Below are 21,856 nucleotides of genomic sequence, written 5' to 3'. Positions count from 1 at the left end.
ATGGCATTTTGATTAAGAAACTAGAATAATACAAATGTAATATTTTACACACACGCGCACACACACACACACACAGAGGATTAAAAACTGCCTAACTAATTGGTCTCAAAAAGAAAAGGAGTACTTGTGGCACCTTAGAGACTAACCAATTTATTTGAGCATGAGCTTTCGTGAGCTACAGCTCACTTCATCGGATGCATACTGTGGAAAGTGCAGAAGACATTATATACACACAGAGACCATGAAACAATACCTCCTCCCACCCTACTCTCCTGCTGGTAATAGCTTATCTAAAGTGATCACTCTCCTTACAATATGTTTGATAATCAAGTTGGGCCATTTCCAGCACAAATCCAGGTTTTCTCACCCTCCGCCCCCCACACACAAACTCACTCTCCTGCTGGTAATAGCCCATCCAAAGTGACCACTCTCTTTACAATGTGCATGATAATCAAGGTGGGCCATTTCCAGCACAAATCCAAGTTTAACCAGAACGTCTGGGGGGGGGGGTAGGAAAAAACAAGGGGAAATAGGCTACCTTGCATAATGACTTAGCCACTCCCAGTCTCTATTTAAGCCTAAATTAATAGTATCCAATTTGCAAATGAATTCCATTTCAGCAGTTTCTCGCTGGAGTCTGGATTTGAAGTTTTTTTGTGTTAAGATATCGACCTTCATGTCTGTAATTGCGTGACCAGAGAGATTGAAGTGTTCTCCGACTGGTTTATGAATGTTATAATTCTTGACATCTGATTTGTGTCCATTTATTCTTTTACGTAGAGACTGTCCAGTTTGACCAATGTACATGGCAGAGGGGCATTGCTGGCACATGATGGCATATATCACATTGGTGGCTGTGCAGGTGAACAAGCCTCTGATAGTGTGGCTGATGTTATTAGGCCCTGTGATGGTGTCCCCTGAATAGATATGTGGGCGCAGTTGGCAATGGGCTTTGTTGCAAGGATAGGTTCCTGGGTTAGTGGTTCTGTTGTGTGGTATGTGGTTGTTGGTGAGTTGAAGCAAATACTTGGGAGAAGGTATTGTTTCATGGTTTCTGTGTATATAATGTCTTCTGCAGTTTCCACAGTATGCATCTGATGAAGTGAGCTGTAGCTCACGAAAGCTTATGCTCAAATAAATTGGTTAGTCTCTAAGGTGCCACAAGTACTCCTTTTCTTTTTGCGAATACAGACTAACACGGCTGTTACTCTGAAACTGGTCTCAAAATATAACTGTAAATGGGAATCGTAGAGAAAGCCACTTTATTTCTAGTGGAGTCTCAGAAGGATTGGTTCTTGGCCCTGTGCTATTTCACATTTTCACCAATTAATATATAACATTATTACTGATAAAGTTTGTGGATGACACAGAAATTGGGAGAGTGGTAAACAATAAAGAGGATAGGTTGGTGATACAGGTACAAAGCAATCTGGATTACTTGGCAAACTGCCCTTTAGCAAACAGCAAGCATTTTACTAAGGCCAAACGTAAAGTCATACATTTAGGAACAAAGAAGGTAGACTATATTTACAGGATGGAGGACTCTATCCTGGGAAGCAATGGCTCTGAAAACAACTTGGGGGGTTGTGGTGGATAATCAGCTGAACATGAGCTTCCTGTGTGAAGCTTTGGCCAAAAGGGCTAATGCAACCATTGGATGTATAAATAGGGGAATTTTGAGTAGTAGTAAGAAGTTTATACTCCCCCTGTATTTGGCAGTGGTGTGACCAATACAGAAATACTGTGTTCCCATTCTGGGGTTCACAATTCAAGAAGGATGTTAATAAATTGGAGAGGTTCAGAGAAGAGCTTTGAGAATGAATTAAAGGATTGGAAAACATGCTTTATAGTGATAGTCTCCCAAAGCTCAATCTGTTTAGTTTAACCAAGAGCAAGGTAAGGGTTGACTTGATCACAACCTATAAGAACATATATGGGGAACAAAAGTTTAATTATGAGCTCTTCAATCTTGCAGACCAAGGTATATCAAGATCTAATAGCTGAAAGCTGAAGCTGGACAAATTGGGTATGGCTACACTGCAGCTGGGAGTGTCTCCCAGCTCGAGTAGACAGATTTGTGCTATAAATAGCAGTGTGAATGATATGGCACGAGCAGTGGATCCGGCTAGCCTCCAGAGTACGGACTTGGGGTCAGGTGGCTAGCCCGAGCCACTACCTATGTCTGTGTCCAAACTAGTTTTGCATGCTGGCTTGAGCAGAGCTAGTGTGTGTCTGTCTAACAAGCTGGAAGGCGTACTCTAAGCCGCAGTGTAGGCATACACGTTCAGATTAGAAATAAGGGGGCAAATTTTTAACAGTCAGAGTAATTAACTGTTGGAACAATTTACCAGGGTTTGTGGTGGACTCTTTATCACTGGCAATTTTTAAATTTTTAAATTTAAATTTTTAAATTTATTTTTAAAGATAGGCTGTAGTTCAAACAGGAATTAAGGAAAGTCCAATGATCTGTGCTGTATGGAAGGTCAGACTAGATGACTACAATGATGTCTTCTGGGCCTATAAACTAAGATTCTGTCAATAACATTAAGACAGAACATAATTATAGTAGTTCTAATAAATAGTTCATAATAGTGCTATGTTTTCATGGAGACTAGTTTGAAAACATGTTGGCCCAGACACACCTTAAAAGAGAATACACATGGATAATTAAAATCTTTCCCCATTATGGATTCAGTTTTTTCTCTAACAATAGTACTTAACTCCTGTATAGCACTTTTTATTTGTGGATCTCAAAACATTCTACAAAAGAGGGTAAGTATCACTATACACACAATACAGATGAGGAAACTGAGAAGTATATATGTGATATGTCTTTCAACCATTTTTTTTAGTTTTGATCCATGTAAATTTTCTTGTTACTAGTGATGCTTCAATTTACCATAAATGCTGCTTATTATGATCGTTTTAAATTCTTTTATTCAGTTAGGGAGATCTTCCCAGATTGGCACTGCTGATCTGCCTTATTTAAGAGCCACAGTGAATAGTTCCCCACAAAGGTCCAGTTTGGAAGTATACCTTCCATTTTAACTTTGAACAAAACACTTAATTTAACATTTGTTTAAATGTCTTTCTAGGATATAAATGTCATTATAGTCTACATAGTCAGACACCAAAACCAAAAATATAGTCTCATTCTTCTACAGCACAACATATGGAAATGAAAATATATTTAGGACTTCAGTAATTTATTGTTATATCAGATGATATATTTGTCTTTTTAAAAAATCAGCAGACTTTGTTTCACAAAACGTAAAATACTGCACTATTGTCTACTGGTCAGAGGATAGGGCTAGATGTATGAAGACCAGGGTACATAGGAGCTTTCTTTCTAAGCATATTTCTACTAGCTCAGAGATCCAGCACTCACAGACCAAATGTGGATTTTTGAGTCATCTTTGCAAAATGGAGTCTATACATCACTGAATCAATGAATTACTCATCTATAAATTCCTTCCTCACCAGTCTTCAGAAACCTGACTGCTTCATATGCTTTTTCTAGTTGAGGCAGACAGGGTTGTTACCTTAGAACCAATGGTGAGACATCTGCTTCAGGTTAATATACAAAAGAAAGAAAACATATATTGTCCAGGGAAAGTGTAAAGGAGAACAATACGTAAATTCAAACAATGTTGGAACATTTAGGATTATTGGATCTGGATGGGCAATCTCACAAGGGGAAGAAGTGTTCTCATAATTATGTCTGCAGCCACAGAAAAAACAAACATTTGTCATTTAAATCTTATAAATGTTGCTACCTTTATTTCATAGAGATAAACTCAAACGTTGTATTGGTTCTATTTGTTTTTATTCAGGATGGCAGGATTGGGCCCTACAAATATCAGAGCAGCATATAACCAGTAAAAAGATTACAAATATTAACATTTTGTTCTTGTTTAAATTCTGCTGCCGTTTCCCTAAAATACTTTATCTTTTGAAGATGCTGTTGAATTTACTCTCAGATTTCATATTTTGGGGATAGCTATCTGTGTTTTAATACTGAGAGCATATATGTATTTTTACCTCAATCCCCCTTTATATTATAATATAGATTGATGTCTTGCTACTAGAAGCTGAGGGAAGTTCTGTCAAAAACATTTTAAATGCTGCACAGACACTGATATGACAAAATAATAGCATTGATTCTAATCTACTGCGCACTGACCAGTGGAGAGTACTTGAGCATAATGTTCTCTCAAATGCTATGAAAAGCCTGTTAGCAGAAATGAGTTTTTATGCTTCTAGGGACCTGACTACGTGCATGCAGATTGATTTCAGTGCCTGCTTTTTGGCATATTTTGCAGTTTTGTCTTAACCTTTGCAACCTACTTTGATTGATGATTACAGGAATCTGTTATTATTTGAAATCCACGCTAATGTATTTTTACCATGAGTTAGTGATAAATACCATATATGAATTTATTAGATTAACCAGAATAGTGCATGCTAACCAAAAATAGCATTATTTGTCTTACAAAAAACTGCATGCTATTTCTTAGTATGTGTTTTAGCACATACTTTGCACCAGTGGTTCTCAAACAGCAGACCCCTTTGTGGGAATATACAAAGTGAAGCACTTTGAGGCCGAGCAGGAGAAGGGTTGCAGACAGGAAGATGAAAGATAATTTCTCTTAGAAAGTAGTCCACAGAATGCAAAATGCTGGAGATCCTCAGCTTTATACCATATTAGATTGTCACTTTGTTTGCTTAAGTAAAATGACGTGTAAACTTATTTATCAGCATTACATTGAATAGACAAACTGTCTTTTAATTCAGGTTTACATACTGGCCAGGTTTTCAAAAGTGGCTAGTGATTATTGGTGCTGAATGTGATACTTGAACACTGAACTTTAAAGGGGATTTGCAGTGCGTGCAAATCAGTCCCCTTTCAGGTATCTCAACTAGGATGCCAAAAATTGAGAGACACACTTTCACTCCTAAGAAAAGGAGTACTTGTGGCACCTTAGAGACTAACCAATTTATTTGAGCCTGAGCTTTCGTGAGCTACAGCTCACTTCATCGGATGCATACCGTGGAAACTGCCACTTACACTTAAACTGCCACTGGCAGTTTCCACTGAATGCATCCGATGAAGTGAGCTGTAGCTCACGAAAGCTCATGCTCAAATAAATTGGTTAGTCTCTAAGGTGCCACAAGTACTCCTTTTCTTTTTGCGAATACAGACTAACACGGCTGTTACTCTGAAAACTTTCACTACTTACTTTCCAAAAGTAGGGTCATTGCTTTCTAATATATGGATTTATTATTTAGAAGCATCTTATATCTACTTTTCACTCATTTTGCACAGATGTAAATAAAGGCATCAATTAGAAAATAATATCATAGGAACAACACTATAATTAAAACTTAAATGGCCCTTTAATTCTAGTTTCATGTTTTAATTTGTTTATAGATTTCTGCCCAAATGATAACTTACAGAGAAACTTATCATAGTGGTTTGAGTCCAGTGGTAAATTTTTGGGAGAGTCTGAGGAAAATTAGATGTGTCTTTAAAACCTAATTAGGGCCTTTGGTTGCTACGGTAATACAAGTAGTAATAATAATAATGGAACATCCCTCCATTCTGTTCCATTTCTTTCAAAGAGGTTTTCTCATTGTAGATAAATAGTTTAATGATTCCAGCTTGAGTTTTTTCTGGGAACTACTAGAGGCTATTTAAAGCAGAGTATCTTGGCACAAGAAACAAAATAAAAAAGCATATGCTGCTTCTCTCTCTTTGGGTGGGACCCCGTTCAGCAGCTGATTTGGTAGCTGTTCCAGACTGATGGATAAACTTCATGTGAGACACCAGTTTACAGGTGCAATACACATATATGTGTATGGCTTATTTGTTTCCCACTTTGTATGTTTTTCCTGGTACTCAAGGCAAAGAAAACTCTTGGTGTCCTTTGGGAAATTGCCAGCAGATCGAGGGACATAATCGTTCCCCTCTATTTGACATTGACAAGGCCTCATCTGGAGTACTGTGTCCAGTTTTGGGCCCCACACTACAAGAAGGACATGGAAAAATTGGAAAGCATCCAGCGGAGGGCAACAAAAATGATTAGGGGACTGAAACACATGACTTATGAGGAGGGAACTAGGATTGTTTAGTCTGCAGAAGAGAAGAATGAAAGGGGATTTGATAGCTGCTTTCAACTACCTGAAAGGGGGTTCCAAAGAGGCTGTTTTCAGTGGTGGTAGATGACAGAACAAGGAGTAATGGTCTCAAGTTGCAGTGGGGGAGGTTTGGGTTGGATATTAGGAAAAACTTTTTCACTAGGAGGGTGGTGAAGTACTAGAATGCGTTACCTAGGGAGGTGGTGGAATCTCCTTCCTTTGAGGTTTTTAAGGTCAGGTTTAACAAAGCCCTGGCTGGGATTGGTCCTGCTTTGAGGAGGGGGTTGGACTAGATGACCTCCTGAGGTCCCTTCCAACCCTGATATTCTATGATTCTATGAAATTGGCTTTCATATTGCAATCTTCTAGTGCAGTGGTTCCCAAACTTGTTCCGCCACTTGTGCAGGGAAAGCCCCTGACAGGCTGGGCCAGTTTGTTTACCTGCTACGTCTGCAGGTTTGGCCAATCATGGCTTCCAATGGAAGCTGCTGGAAGCGGTGGCCCGTATGTCCCTTGGCCCAAGCCGCTTCCAGCAGCTCCCGTTGGCCTAGAGCGGCAAACCACAGCCACTGAGAGCCACGATTGGCCAAACCTGTGGACGCAGCAGGTAAACAAACCGGCCCGGCCTGCCAGGGACTTTCCCTGCACAAGCGGCGGACCAAGTCTGGGAACAACTGTTCTTGTGACATTGGTGAAGGGAAAAGTTTTTTAAATTAAAATGTAATTTACACTTTTAACAATAGTTTGAATATTGAGTTCTTAAAGAAAATGTAATATTTGCTTCATTCTGTTGATTTGTTAAGTCCATATGCAATTTCCACCTTTTTTCATTTAAAAAAGTAGAAATTTTAACAAGTTATGAATTAGGTACTGTAATTGCATTCTAAAAAAAGAAGACGACAATCACTCTCAAATAAAATATGTAATCCAAGTAATAACAGAATCCTTTATCAAAAGAAGTCAACAGTATTTTTTTTTTAAATGGGCTGAGTTATTGATCCTTCGCCACTGAGAGCTTATTAAGCGTGAATTATTCTGGCTTATATTAAGATGTGGTTGCAGACACAGCACATCACAAAATACTGTTTTCATAGAATCATAGAATCATAGAATATCAGGGTTGGAAGGGACCCCAGAAGGTCATCTAGTCCAACCCCCTGCTCGAAGCAGGACCAATTCCCAGTTAAATCATCCCAGCCAGGGCTTTGTCAAGCCTGACCTTAAAAACCTCTAAGGAAGGAGATTCTACCACCTCCCTAGGTAACGCATTCCAGTGTTTCACCACCCTCTTAGTGAAAAAGTTTTTCCTAATATCCAATCTAAACCTCCCCCACTGCAACTTGAGACCATTACTCCTCGTTCTGTCATCTGCTACCATTGAGAACAGTCTAGAGCCATCCTCTTTGGAACCCCCTTTCAGGTAGTTGAAAGCAGCTATCAAATCCCCCCTCATTCTTCTCTTCTGCAGGCTAAACAATCCCAGCTCCCTCAGCCTCTCCTCATAACTCATGTGTTCCAGACCCCTAATCATTTTTGTTGCCCTTCGCTGGACTCTCTCCAATTTATCCACATCCTTCTTGAAGTGTGGGGCCCAAAACTGCACACAGTACTCCAGATGAGGCCTCACCAATGTCGAATAGAGGGGAACGATCACGTCCCTCGATCTGCTCGCTATGCCCCTACTTATACATCCCAAAATGCCATTGGCCTTCTTGGCAACAAGGGCACACTGCTGACTCATATCCAGCTTCTCGTCCACTGTCACCCCTAGGTCCTTTTCTGCAGAACTGCTGCCTAGCCATTCGGTCCCTAGTCTGTAGCTGTGCATTGGGTTCTTCCGTCCTAAGTGCAGGACCCTGCACTTATCCTTATTGAACCTCATCAGATTCCTTTTGGCCCAATCTTCCAATTGGTCTAGGTCCTTCTGTATCCTATCCCTCCCCTCCAGCGTATCTACCACTCCTCCCAGTTTAGTATCATCCGCAAGTTTTAAACTCTCCGAGAGTTTTAAACTCTCTCTTGCCTCAGTGTACCTGGTTTATTGATAAGAAAAAAAGGATTAAGTTAGCAGCTGTGCTGGCTGGTGATTTTTGTGCTAGAAATAAATTTAATTATATTAAAAAACATACAAAAATACATGAAGTGCTCTGTTGTTATAGTGTATGGAGTGATCATATTAGTCATTTGTGAGTATTTCATTTATAGTATTTGTTTTCCTGCTTTGTAAATATGAAAGTGTGTGAAGGGCTTGCAATGAAAACCTTGACACTGAATGAATAGCTAATAATTGCAAAAAGCAACAGTAAGTCCCATATGTTGCCCTTTGCTGTACTTGTTACATAAATATAGGTCTGCAATTACTGCTACAGTAAAATTGAAATTGATTTTTTAGAAAATTAGATTTTTTGCTTTGTATTGCCTGGAGTGATCCGCTATATGAGATTATAGTATTTTCTGAATCCAACTAAACATTAAAAAATCAACTTAAGACAAGTGTTTAATATTACTAGTTATTGCTAAATAGCTAATAGGCCATATGAAATAAGCTTAACCATTAGAAAATTATGTTTGTAGTATTGTAGCCATGTTGGTCCCAGGATATTAGAGAGACAATTTGGTCCAATAAAAGATATTACCTCACCCACCTTGTGTCTGTTATAAAATTACAATTTTAGACAGCTTTGTAATTAATAACACACTGTGCTGGCTGCAAATGGAAGAAAATCTTAAAATTACTAAATCTAAAGACACATGAAAAGCAAAAATAAGTTTAATGAGGTTTTTTCAATTCAAAGCATCTTATAGGGATGGTCATTTAAATTAATACAGCATAGTCAAATATAGTTGGAACACACATGCTCCTTGAGTTTTAAAATAAATGGAAATGGTTGAAGCTTTATAGTGTACTTTTAACTGTTGTATGGTTTTCTTCTTTATATATATTTTAAGATGGCGTTAATGGACTTAAGATGAAATAGTGCAAAGGCCCCATTCCTCCTCCAGCCCTCCCCCCAAAACTCCCACTCCCTCAGAATTAGAATAAAGATGATCTCCTCTGTCTCTTTTTGACCCTGCATTCAGGAGGAAGTGGGGTAATGGAAACGCATACTGGTCAGATGGTATGACACGGCGAGTATCATTCAGATGATTTGATAACTGTCCCTTGTATTCATTTTATGAGCATCTAGTTTTTGCCCTACACAGATTCTTTATGGATGAACAGATTTTTATATGGCTAAGGGACTCTGTGTTTCTCTTAGTGTTGCCAATTTTGGTTGCACACGTTCTTGGAGGTTTCATCACGTGACAATCTTTAATTCCTGGGGACTCCATAACAATCCTGGAGGGTTGGCAACCCTAGTTCCTCTCCTAGTGGAAATGTAGTCCCATCTAACACTGTTAGCTGTTACCAAGCATCCATCTCCCTTTTTTTGACTTTGAGGTTTTGTGTTTTCAAAATATTTTTTGGGGCTTTTGTTCTTTTCATTTTGGATATATTGTTTGTGTGTTCTTTGTGTATACTGTGGATGAGTTACTTTAATTCCTTGAAGGAGACATTTACTTACTTCCATGGACTTATCTGTATTACTACTTAAATTGTGCTTAGTTGGATAAAGGCCTATACCCTAGTCTTATGGGTTGTTGCTGACCTGGATGTACTCTTTGATATATTTCATTCTTTGCTTTATGGTGAGTTCATATGTAGTGTGTTTGTTCCTGTGTTTTTCTTTCACTAATAAACATTAGTTTAAAAAAAGGAAAATATTTTATGGTTCATATGGAAACACAACATTTAAGTATAAAGTATTTACCTTACATGTATCTTGTGTAACTCTTAGCATGCTAATTAATAAGATATTTTTATGTAATTATCTTTCTCTCCATTGACTCATCTTCTTTTCTTGCTTATCAGCATGATCGTAGTAATTCCCACAGACAAACACTGTACTGTTACAAAGAGAGGATTATGATCTCAAGGCAAGAGCTAGAGGTATTGGAATATGAAGGAGAGGGCTCATGTTTGCAAACATTAATCTTTAATAATTAGCCATTTAATGGGGCAGTGGCCACAAATTTACATACAAGATAAATTAATATAAGATAAACTTCATTTCTAAATGTTGATGCATCTGAACAGTGAATGTTTAAATCCATAAGGTTTGACCGTTTTCCCAAGTTAGTTCTCCATTCAAATACAAAGTTAGCATTATCTGTTCCCTTGGTACAAAATTCATCTCTCAGTTGTTGCCATTGTTCATAATAATTTAAATTGCTAAACAAACAGAATGAGATTATCATAACTATGTGAACAAAGCTATTAACCAGGTACAGAAAATATGCTATGTTTAAAAAAAAAAATCAGCTGTGTACTGATGAATTAACCATTAAGGTCCTGATTCAGTAGAGAAATAATATACATGCTTAACTTTAATTACATGAGTAAAATTAATCATGTACATAAATGTTTGAAGGACTAAGGCCAAAAAGAGTGGAGTTTTAAAAGATTAGATATTTAAATGGTCAAATACAGAAGATAGATTTAAGAAAATCTGTCTAATCTCCTTTCTCTTCTTCACCTTTCCTGAATGTGTATGAACCAGGAATTCATGGGGGTGGTAAGACCGAATGTTATCTTGAATCTAGCCCTAATTGGCCAGTTTAAAAACAAAACAAAACACTCCCCTTCCCTCCCCCGCAAACTCTGGCCTTTGTGGCTCAGAACCACCACATTGATTATTATATCGAATCCTTAAGGGAGATGGACTGAATATTATTTAGATTTGGCCTCTAAGTAGCAAACCCTTTTTCTGTGTCTTTATGTACATATTATACAGTCTCTTTTGGCAATTAATATTTTTCCTTTTCTGTTTCCCATGAGAGGGTCCCCTATTATGTAAATTTCCTATTAGCTAACATCATTTTATATCCCCATCTCTTGCTATGGATAAGAGAGAGTAACCGTAAAGGTCTTTGACATACCAAAATGCCCAGTGAGCTGACCGCTCCCTTTTCTTATTTACACCTTTTGCACCTCTTAATATTTCTAATCTATATTTGTGTAGTACAGAAAAATTAGTAAGGGAAAAGGCATTCCTTCCAACACAAACAAAGCCAGCTAAGCAGCAGAACAAGTATGAGGTCTGCTGCCCTGGAGGAAGGGTATGCAGAAACCCAATGCAAGGAATCTGTCAGGAAGTTTGGGGACAGGGTGAGTGTGTGGTGGATCAACAATTACACAGATGCACAAGTCAAGCCTCTTCCATGGCCTGATATTTGACCTCAGGTACTTGAGATTTGTGTAGCAAAGAGATTGAAGTGCTAACTATTGAAGGCCTTAAATGGCAAAAATTTATCAATATCCTGCTTTAGAAAGAAAGTGTTCAATCAAAAAATACTTTCTCAAGTGTTGTGTTACCACTCAAATTGACTTTATATCACACTATGCATGAAATAGAATAATCTTCAAAGTAGAAAAAAAAGATTAATTTGAAATGTTATGTAAGGGAGTATGGAAATCAAAGAGAATTACCTATTTATTCTCTAACTTTCCTTTGAATTTTGAGAATTTCCTAAAAATCAGACGTATTTGTTGATTTATTAAGAATCATTCCAAAGGTTTATGTTCTATTTGATTATGAGCAGTCCACTTAACATATTCTTAACAGGGGATATTAGAATAAGTTTCCTAAACTAGTAGAACTGTCATTGATGATAGCCTAGATATGCTAGTACCAATAGGGCTTTTTCTTAGCAGAATGTAGTTTGGGGTTAAGACTTTTCAGTGCAGAAAAATTTAAATTTTGGGATTAAAAAAATAACGCAAAACCTTTTTCATGGGTTTAGAGAGACAGTGTGGCAGATGGTATTTTTGATGACAGTATAGTGTTTTTTCATAAAGCTGGTCATTCTTACAATATCCATTGTAATGATTTTTAAAGCAATGTCTTCATTGCAGACTATACTGACTTACCCACATGTGGATACTAGAACTGGTAATGTGTTTGTTAGATTTTAAAGTCTGTAATGCAGAAAAGGTTTATATCTCCAGATAGATTCTGTATCAAAATATAGTCCAAAATCAGGACTGAAATGCCTGATCAAGTATGAAACAAATAAATTTAAATTTTATATTTTCATGCACTTGTATGTGTTTGAATGCCTATTCACTAGCAGCAGACTATGCATGGACCCTTGGATTTCTTTCTATTAATGACATGTTAATGATAAAGTTTTACTTTGACTAGTCCACTTTATTGACATACCAAAAGAAATTGTTGGAGCCTAGTGACACAATGTTTTGATAGCAGGTACTATTTAGCCCCATCGGTTAAACTATTATTATCATTATTTTAATAGGGAAACTTCGTTGCAAGCATGACAGCCATTTTAAGGCAAATGGAAGACTATCATTATGCTCATTTAATCAAGACTTTTGGAAAGATGCGGTCAGATGTTGTGGTAAGTTTAACTTTGGCATCTTTACCCTATGTAGCATTTGTCTTACTTTCTGTTTCTGTTAGTATTTGATAAATGCAGTTACAGATTTGAAAAAAAGGTATTTGATTCATATAACCTAACATTTTAAGTTTAAAGGTGCACTCATTTAATAATCAGCAATAATGATTGAAGCTCATCATATATTTTTTTTGTAATCATTCTTTAACTCCACCTATAATACAACATAATTAGAGCATAACAGGAATTTATTGCTAAGCAGATAACTCTAATGACCTGGAACTATCATTGCCATATGGCAAATGCATAAGGCAGAGTAGCAACCAAACTTGTTGGCCGAGATCCATCAAGCAGCAGACAAGCTGAGATCTGATCTGCTTTACATTACACATTCTGTTACTTAGGAACAATGGGTTTTCATGTTAGAGCATTTTAAGCAGTTTTTGGATATATTTTAATTTCAGAACCACCTTCATTCGCTGTATGCAGTGGCTACAGAGGTGTTAACAGGCCACTCTACCTTGAATGATACCTTACAATTTGTGCTAACTCCTTATGCTAAACCATCTGTTCCACCTTCATGTTGCTGTGATCCTGGGTTTACCTTTCCCAGACGTGAAGAGTAGCTTTGTATGTCTGGAAAGTTTCTCTCTCTCACCAACAGAAGCTGGGTCCAATAAAAGATATTACTTCACCCACCTTGTCTCTTTATTCACTGTAGTGAGTTAGATACAAAAAGAGAAAAACAGGTTTCTTGATTTCTGGCAACCTCAACGTTGTGTAATTTAATATTCTTGCCTGAAGTTTTATTGTAGGAAAAATATTGGTGCTTTTCTTGATACAACAATTCACTCATCCTTGCTGCAATATGTCATTTTAGTGTGTTTTAAATTTTTATTTTTGAAAAAAGGAAAAAAGAGGAGTAAAGGAAATAGCTCAGCATAACAACATGCTACTCTATAGTTACATGTGTCTGATTCTTCTTTGAGCATTTTCCCTCTGGGTGATCCATGTCAGGGTGTGTGCTCGCCTGTGCCCACTTGATTGGAGATGTTCATCATCAGTGTCTAGGCACCCTCATGCTGTGATAGGAGGGTATATAGCAGGGGTGGCCATACTTACTGGCCCTCCGAGCTGCATACAACAATCTTCAGAAGTTTGAGAGCTGGGGCACACTTGCCAGGGGCTGGGACTCGGGGCTTCAGCCCCGCAGAAGGCGCCTGCCGGGGCTTAGGGTTTCAGCCCTGCTCCTGCTGAAATCTGTATAGTAAAGGGTAAAAGCACACAAAAGACCAGATTTCACAGGGGGAGACCAGATTTCACAGAGTAGGAACTAGTGGAACAGGAAGAAACACTACCCTCCCAGAAGTCCTCTTCTTTACTAGATGAGACTGACATGCCTCTCCCCACCATCTTATCCCTGATGATTTTAAGGCCTTTCAAGACTTTATAAAAAGAGTAGCAGGCACCTTACAAATCCTGTTGGAGGAGCCCCAACATTCCTTATTTGATAACCTTCATACACTTACTCGCCCATCAGCGATGCTCTGCTTACCCAAGTATGCACAGTGTGGCAAACTCCAGCTGCTATCCCATCCACATGTAAATGAGCCAGCCAAAAAATACTGCATTCCAACCAGAGATTTGGAGCAGTTTTTCTCCTACTCTGCTCCCAACTCTCTGGTTGTTCAGGCTGTTAAGGAATGAAACATGCAACATCAGTGTCCCATCCAACAAGAAGCTAAAACGATTGGACTCCTCAGACTCTTTGCAGTTCAGAATAGCCAGTTCTCAAGTGGTTTCACAGTTAGACAGAAAAAATGTAGGGCTTCATTTCAGAAGGTTAGTCAGTTGCCAAAGCATCTCTCTAGGCTTTGCTTGGTGCTGATGACACAGCTGCACCTATTCCCCTACCCTTCCAACCTTATGGGGATCATCTCTCCCCTTTCCCACCTTTCTAGAACACACAACCTCAGACAGATGGATTCTAGAAGCGATTTCTACAAGCTATTCCATCCAGTTTAGCTTCTTACCACCACCCCTACTGTCCCTCTTCAGGGACCCTTCTCATGAAGACCTCTTAAGTCAGCAGGCACAATTCCCCTTAGCTCTGGGAGCGATCAAACATGTTCCACTAGACTAGTCGGAAAAGGCTGCTATTCTTGGTAGAATCCCTGAGAAAAATGGGGATTGGATACCAATTCTGGACCTCAGGACTTTAAACACCATGATCCGTTCCACATGGTTCAAAATGGGGACCCTTGCAATGATTTTTCCCCTCCTCCCCCGTGGATCCCAAAGACTGGTTTGTGTCCCTCAACTTTAGGATGCCTATTTTCATGCCACCATTCATCCCTTGCACAAACAATTCCGATGTTTTGGGATAGGCAGGGACCACTACCACTATCCTGTCTTAACCTTTGGCTTTTACACTGCCCCAAGGTATTCACTAAAGTTCTATCAGCCTCAGCAACCTATCTTCAAAAGATGGGCATAATTGTCTTCCCCTCACTGGATGATTGGCTCCTGAAAGTTTGCTCACAGACAACAACCAGAAAAAGCCTGTCTCCGTTCCACTTACTGGACCTCCGCCTCAATGTGGAAAAGTCTACCCTCATACCCATTCAACATACAGACTTAATCAGAGCCACTCTGGACTCTACTTCTGAGAGAGCATATCTACCCGAGGACAGGTTCACCATAATCTCCAATCTTGTTTCAACAATTCAACGGAGCCCGTAAACCACAGGTTGCCAACAACTTCTGGGCCATATAGTAGCCTCTACATTCATGACTTCCTTAGCAAGACTACATTCTCAGTGTCTTCAGGCTTGGTTGAGAACTGTCTACACCCCTAACAAACACAGTCTATCCAACGTCCTCAATTCTCTACCTTGGTGGAAGAACCCACAAAAGTTGTGTGTGGGAGTTCTATTCCTACAGCCTCCTCCCACGAGGATTATCACCACAGACACTTCCCTGATAGGTTAGGGCGCACACTCCCACAACCTCACAGCTCAGGGTGAATGGAGAATGGACCCTTCTTGTGGTGACCCTCCATATCAACATAATGGAGCTCAGAGCAGTTCCTTATTCTTGCCAACGCTTCGCAACCCATATCAAGGACCATCCAATCAGAATAAATGCTGGACAACAAGGCAGCAATTTATTATATCAATTGACAAGAAGGAGCAAGATCCCAGTCCTTATGTGTTGACTCCATAAAACTATAGAACAGGTGCATATCACACTGCATACACATTTCTGTGATTTATCTGCCAGGTCTAGAGAACACTGTAGTGAACTCCCTCAGCAGAAATTTCAGCATCGACCATGAATGGGAACTGAACAGTGAGGTATTCTGGAAGATAAGTCTGTCTTGGGTCATTGGGACACAAATCTCATCACAATGCCATCCAGTGCAAAGTGCGAACATTTCTGTTCAAGGGAGGGTGCAGCCACTACTCAACTTGAGATGCCCTAGTCACTCCTTGGCCTTAGGTCCTGCTATATGCTTATCCCCAATGCCTCTATTACTCAAATTCCCAGAAAATTTGGGTTCCTAAACAAAGGGTTCTCAGTCTTCACCCACTCCATTACTGCAAAATTTATCAAGGGTTTGTTCAATCTCTTCCCTCCTGTCCAAGAGCCAGCTCCACCATGGACTTCAACTTTGTTCTCAGTGCTCTACGGAAACCCCCATTTGAACCTATAGAGAGTTGTTTCCTCTTGTCATTTTCCCTTCAATACCTTGTTCTTCAGCCAGCTTCCTATATATCCTTACACCAGAGTATGGGAATACGTAGGATGCAGGCACGGACCTGCAAACACTGCTAACTAAAAATCTCCCATCAAGAGTGCATGAGCATGTGCACATCCCAGAGATGGAGCAACATAGGGACAAAACATTTCAGTGAATTCCCGTTACTGTACAGGTGTGTAACTCCCATCTAATTTATACAATTGTAGCTCTTAAGGGCTTGCCAATTTTACCTATGATACGTAGGTACAGTTAGCTCAGGATCCACCTACAAACACAAAGTGCTTTCTAAAGCAAGATTAACACCGTCAGTTACATCCAAAAACATAACACTTCCTGTCAGGAGCTTTGTTGAGTTACTTGTTCTATGCTACCTAGAATTTCTGAGTGGCCTTCAGATGTAGTTCCAAATAAAGTGTATTAATAATCCAAATTCCATCTCTGAAAGAAAATAGAAAATCACAGCCTCTTAGCCAAACAATTATGGGAAAACATTCTAGTCTGCTGCTGTAACACGACACAAGAAAGCAATCTAGGATCCAACAGGATCTCCAAATTGCAATTCTGAGCAACAAAAAGCAGATAGCTTGAATCAGAGGAGTAAGTATTACATCCCTTTGATTATTCTAGTGCATTAATGAGGGTTTGTCAAAGTTTTATATGACTATTCGCCCATTGTTTATTTTTTTCACTTCCTCAGCAGGTCTGAAAATCAGTTTAGTTGACCAGTTTGATCTCCTTATGGGGAAAAAAAGAGCATTTATGGTTTTGAAGTTTACAATGTGATGATTTAACAATTGTTAGTTAGAAGAATTAGTGAGTTGTCTGCTTTTACCACTGCTCTGTTGTTCACTAACAATCCCCTTTCCCCCCCTTGTGTCTTTACCTCATACATAGTTCCTATTGAATATGGTCTTGGATTTTATATCAGAAATTATTCTCTGTTCTAAATTTTTTTATCTTAGATTATTATTTGGAAGAGAGCTTCATCTCTGTATTATGAGTCCACTTCATATAGACAGTTTTTCTCCCACATTTATACTTTCCAAAATTTCTTATAAACTAGCAAACATGCTAATACAAATGTTTCTGTCATCAGTTTTGGCACACTTTTTTTTTTTGCCTTGAACTAAAATGTTGCTTCTTAAGAAATGATGTGATATAATTGTTGATCTGTAAATGATAATTTGTTACATGGGAGTAATATATATGATAATATAATAACAAATGTTAAATGTATAAGATGTTAATGGTAAATAATTATATGTTAAATTAATGTTAGAACATAAATTATATGATTGGATGTGTAATGGTAATGGATCATAATTCTCCGGTGAAAAGAAAAAATAGCAAATTCATGGCATGGTAATGACAATGAATAAACTGATTAGTATTTTAATGTGCACAGTACCTAATAGAGTTATCAGTTCAAAATACTAACATGAAATTACAGTATGTAACTCAGTGTGTAATAATAAATCAGTACTTTTCCTTTTTGACATAGCTAGTAGTATTTTATTATTTAAATTGTGTAGTTTCCTGTTCAAAGGAAAACATTCATGTTGCTTGTTAGTAAGAGGGAAAAGTTAAGTTGCTGTGTTAAAATGGTATTTGTATTGGTTATGTTCAGAACGGACTCTTGAGTACCTCTTGACATTTAACTCTGAGATACCATTTATTCTTTTAAAACAGTGTCATTTAAAAATATATCATACAATAATGAATATTGAAATCAAGGCTTAGATTTCATATAAAGAATTGCCTACCATGGCATCATCAGCGTTGAGTGCTCTTTTGCCTTTCCCATGTTCCAAATTCGTAGAACTCCTAGTTCTTTTCCTTCCTTTTTGGTTAGTATAGGACCCTCAGTGCAACTACTGGAGCATATAGATATTCCCCTGAGCATGTACCCTTCTGATGAAGGCTTACAGAGTCCTGCCCTGAGGCTCTTTAACCCAAGGTTTTGGCAGCCTTTCTGCCAGGGCCTTTGGGCTCACCCCTTGGAGTGTGGGGGTCACAAAAGATGAAGAGGTGACTTAATCACAGTCCATAAGTTTCTACATACAGAGATAATTTCTGATAGTACATGGCTCTTTAATCGAACATAGAGGCATAATGAAGTCTTGTAGCTGGAAGTTAAAGGTGGACAAATTCAGACAAGAAATAATGAACAACTTTTTAAGTGAGGGTGATTTATCATTAGAACAGCTTACCTCAGGCTATGATTGAGGCTCCATCATTTGAAGTCTTTAAATTAAAATCAGATATCTTTGTAAAATATATATTCTACCTCAGTCCATCTTGATGTTGATTTAAATTTTATGGCCTGTGTTATGCAAAAGGTCAGAGTTAGATGATCATAGTGCTCCCTTATGAAAATCTATGAAAAGATGATCTAGGAAAGTCAAGGTCCATTTTTAGACCTGCCCAAAGGATGTCCTTCAGTGGAGTACTACTGAACTCTGCTTACTGTAAGGAGCTGAGATGATTTGGGCTGCATGGCCCTTTTATAATGTCAACTTTGAGTGTCCCAAGAGGGTTTTTTTGCAGCCCTAGTGGGCATAACTTTCTAGAATGTACTGGAAGCTCCTCAGAGCTGGGGCACACCTCCAAGTATGAACATAGAGAGGTAACACTGCCAAAGAACCATAGATACTGTGGTAACTGTTTTTTTCTCCACTGTTGGGATATCTCAAATACCCCGATATTCTTAGAGATTTGTGGTCATTTCATTTGAATGACAAAGTAAAACTACATAGAATCATGACAGCTTATCTGAATATGGCATCAACCAGTCATCCTGTCATAAATTGGACTGTGCTCAGTATTTGATTTCTCATCATCTGGGCAATACAAAATAGGGTGATATTTAGCAATGGGTGATGCTAGCACTTTCACCTGCTTCCTGAAAATCTGGTTTATAGAGTTGATTTTTCTGGTGACCAAACATAGGTAGAGAGTATGTACAGGTCAGTAGCCCTGAGCCCAAAACGGGAATGTAACTGGAACAAAGATTAACTTTATGCTGTAGAATGTGCGCATTTTCAAAAGATAAGAACTATCTATGGATTGACACTTCCCAGTCGTGTGGGGGCATCACTGAAGTATATTCACAGCTCTATGAATTTTAATTTTTTCTTAAGAAGAACTCCCCAAGGATATTTGGCCATATACTATATCGGGTCACTTTCTCCTTCAGCATAAGTGAGATTTTTACATCATAGAATCATAGAAATGTAGGGCTGGAAGCGACCATGAGAAATCATCAAGTTCCCCCACTGTGCTGAGGCAGGACAAAATTTACCTAGGTCCTCCCTGACAAGTGTTTGTATAATCAGTTCTTAAAAACCTCCAATGATGGGGATTCCACAGCCTCGCTTGGAGCCCTATTCCAGAGCTTACCTACTCTAATAGTTACAAAGTTTTTACTAATATCTTGCTGCTTCAGTGAAGACAGAGAACAATTGATCCCTATACTCTTTATAATAGTCCTAAATGTATTTGAAGACTGTTATCAGGTCCCCCCTCAGTCTTCTTTTCTCAAGACTAAACATACCCTGGTTTTTTAATTTTTCCTCATGTCAGGTCATGTCTAAACCTTTTTTCATTTTTGTTGCTGTCCTCTGGACTCTCCAGTTTGTCCATATATCTCCTAAAGTTTGGCATCCAGTACTCCAGCTGAAGTCTCACCAGTGCCAAATAGAGGAAGACTATTATCCCTCATGTCTTACATGTGACACTCCAGTTAATACAACCCAGAATATTATCCTGTTTTGCAACTGCATCACATTGTTGACTTGGATTCATTTTGTGATCCACTATAACCTCCCAGATCTTTTTTCAGCAGTACTACCACCTAGCCACTTATTCCACATTTTGTAGCTGTACGTTTGATTTTTCCTTCCTAAGGGAAGTACTTTGCACTTTCCTTTATTGGATTTCATCTTGTTGATTTCAGACCATGGTTTCATTTTTACTTCATCACCGTAATTTGTAAATCTGACTATAATTTAAGAAGTGTTACTCTTATTATGCCATGGAATCTATTTTACAGTTTTTATTGCTTCTTTAAAAAAAGATTAAACTTGTTTTGTTTTATACTGAATATGTATTGTTATAATAAGGGCTTTTTTTAATAGATGGCATTTTGGATTTTGCTCTTTGCACTGAAACTATTTTTGTTCCTTGAGGCTATTCAGGGTCTTGGGAAGAGGCCGTACATTGGCTTAGGACTGCCTTGTAGGCATGAAGGATTTGACCATAACAAACTATACTATTCTGATTTAGGAATAACAAGTGATGCCAAATTTGCTGTGTGATATCTTGAGTTATCTGCTCTTTGTAAAAATGGCTAAATTCATAAACTTAACTCTCTGGTACAAGCTTCTCTCTCCTTATCAGTTTGAGATTAGTCTACACTACTGCAGTGTGATTTAAAATTCTTTCATTTCAAAACAGCTTCAATCTGAGGTTATCACTCTTTGCTTGTTCAGGAAGGTCATCATATGATTAGTTAAAATCGTCTGCTAGGGCCCTACCAAATTGAAAAACATGTCATGGACTGTGAAACCTGGTCTCCCCCTGTGAAATCTAGTCTTTTGTGTGCTTTTACCCTATACTATACAGATTTCATGAGGCAGACCAGCGTTTCTCAAATTGGAGGTCCTGACGCAAAAAGAAGTTGCTGGGAGGTGGCAAGGTTATTTTAGGGGGTTGCGGTATTGCCAGCCTTACTTCTGCACTGCCCTCAGAGCTGGGTGGCTAGAGAGTGGCAGCTGTTGGTCGGGCACCCAGTTTTGAAGGTGGCACCCTGCCAGTAGCAGCGCAGAAGTAAGGGTGGCAATAATGTCAGAACCATGCCACCCTTACTTTTGCGCTGCTGCCTCCAGAACTGGGCAGCCAGAGAATGGTGGCTGCTGACTAAGGAGCTAGGTCTGCAGGCTGCAGCACAGAAGTAAGGGTGGCAATTGGGCCATCCCTACTTCTGCGTTGCTGCTGGCAGCGACTCTGCCTTCAGAGTTGGGCTCCCAGCCAGCAGCTGGTGCTCTCCAGCTGCACAGCTCCAAAGGGAGTGCCGCCTCCAGCAGCAGTGAGGAAGTAAAAGTAGCATTACCGCAACCCCCTCTGCAATAACCTTGTGACCCCTCCTCACAACTACTTTTTGGGTCAGGACCCCTACAAATACAACACCATGAAATTTCAGGTTTAAATTGCTGAAATCATGAAGTTTACAATTTTTAAAATACTATGACCATGAAATTGACTAAAATGGACCGTGAATTTGGTAGGGCCCTAATTATTGGTGTTCAGTCTCGTCTTTGCATATTACTCCACTCAATCCATGGTTTAGGATGCTGACTGAATCGCTCTGAAACTTGTTTTGCCTTTTTCACAGTATGTCTCAAACTATTGCAATAGTAAATACATAGAAGGCATCAGAACCAATTTACATTTCTTTAGGAACAAGTCAGTCGTCTTACATTTTTGGATTTGTAAAATGAA

At 38.7% G+C, this 21,856-nt stretch overlaps 1 protein-coding gene across 4 annotated transcripts in view; it reads left to right on the top strand.

Annotated features, from left to right (window-relative positions):
- The window catches only part of DOCK1 (dedicator of cytokinesis 1), a 550,235-nt gene that overhangs the window by 297,804 nt on the left and 230,575 nt on the right, over positions 1 to 21,856 (top strand). For 2 of the 4 annotated variants that reach the window (XM_073354057.1, XM_073354056.1), the window contains exons 28-29: positions 10,052 to 10,129; positions 12,496 to 12,597. In XM_073354057.1, coding sequence (XP_073210158.1) covers positions 10,052 to 10,129; positions 12,496 to 12,597 — 180 coding nt within the window. The remainder of the gene's footprint in view (positions 1 to 10,051; positions 10,130 to 12,495; positions 12,598 to 21,856) is intronic. The other 2 variants (XM_073354059.1, XM_073354058.1) reach the window with 1 other exon arrangement.

Source organism: Lepidochelys kempii, chromosome 7, assembly GCF_965140265.1.
Source record: "Lepidochelys kempii isolate rLepKem1 chromosome 7, rLepKem1.hap2, whole genome shotgun sequence".
In the NCBI taxonomy this organism is placed as follows: domain Eukaryota; kingdom Metazoa; phylum Chordata; order Testudines; family Cheloniidae; genus Lepidochelys; species Lepidochelys kempii.
The sequence above is the reverse complement of the archived record's forward strand: the minus strand, read 5'-3'. Positions and strand labels throughout refer to the sequence as shown.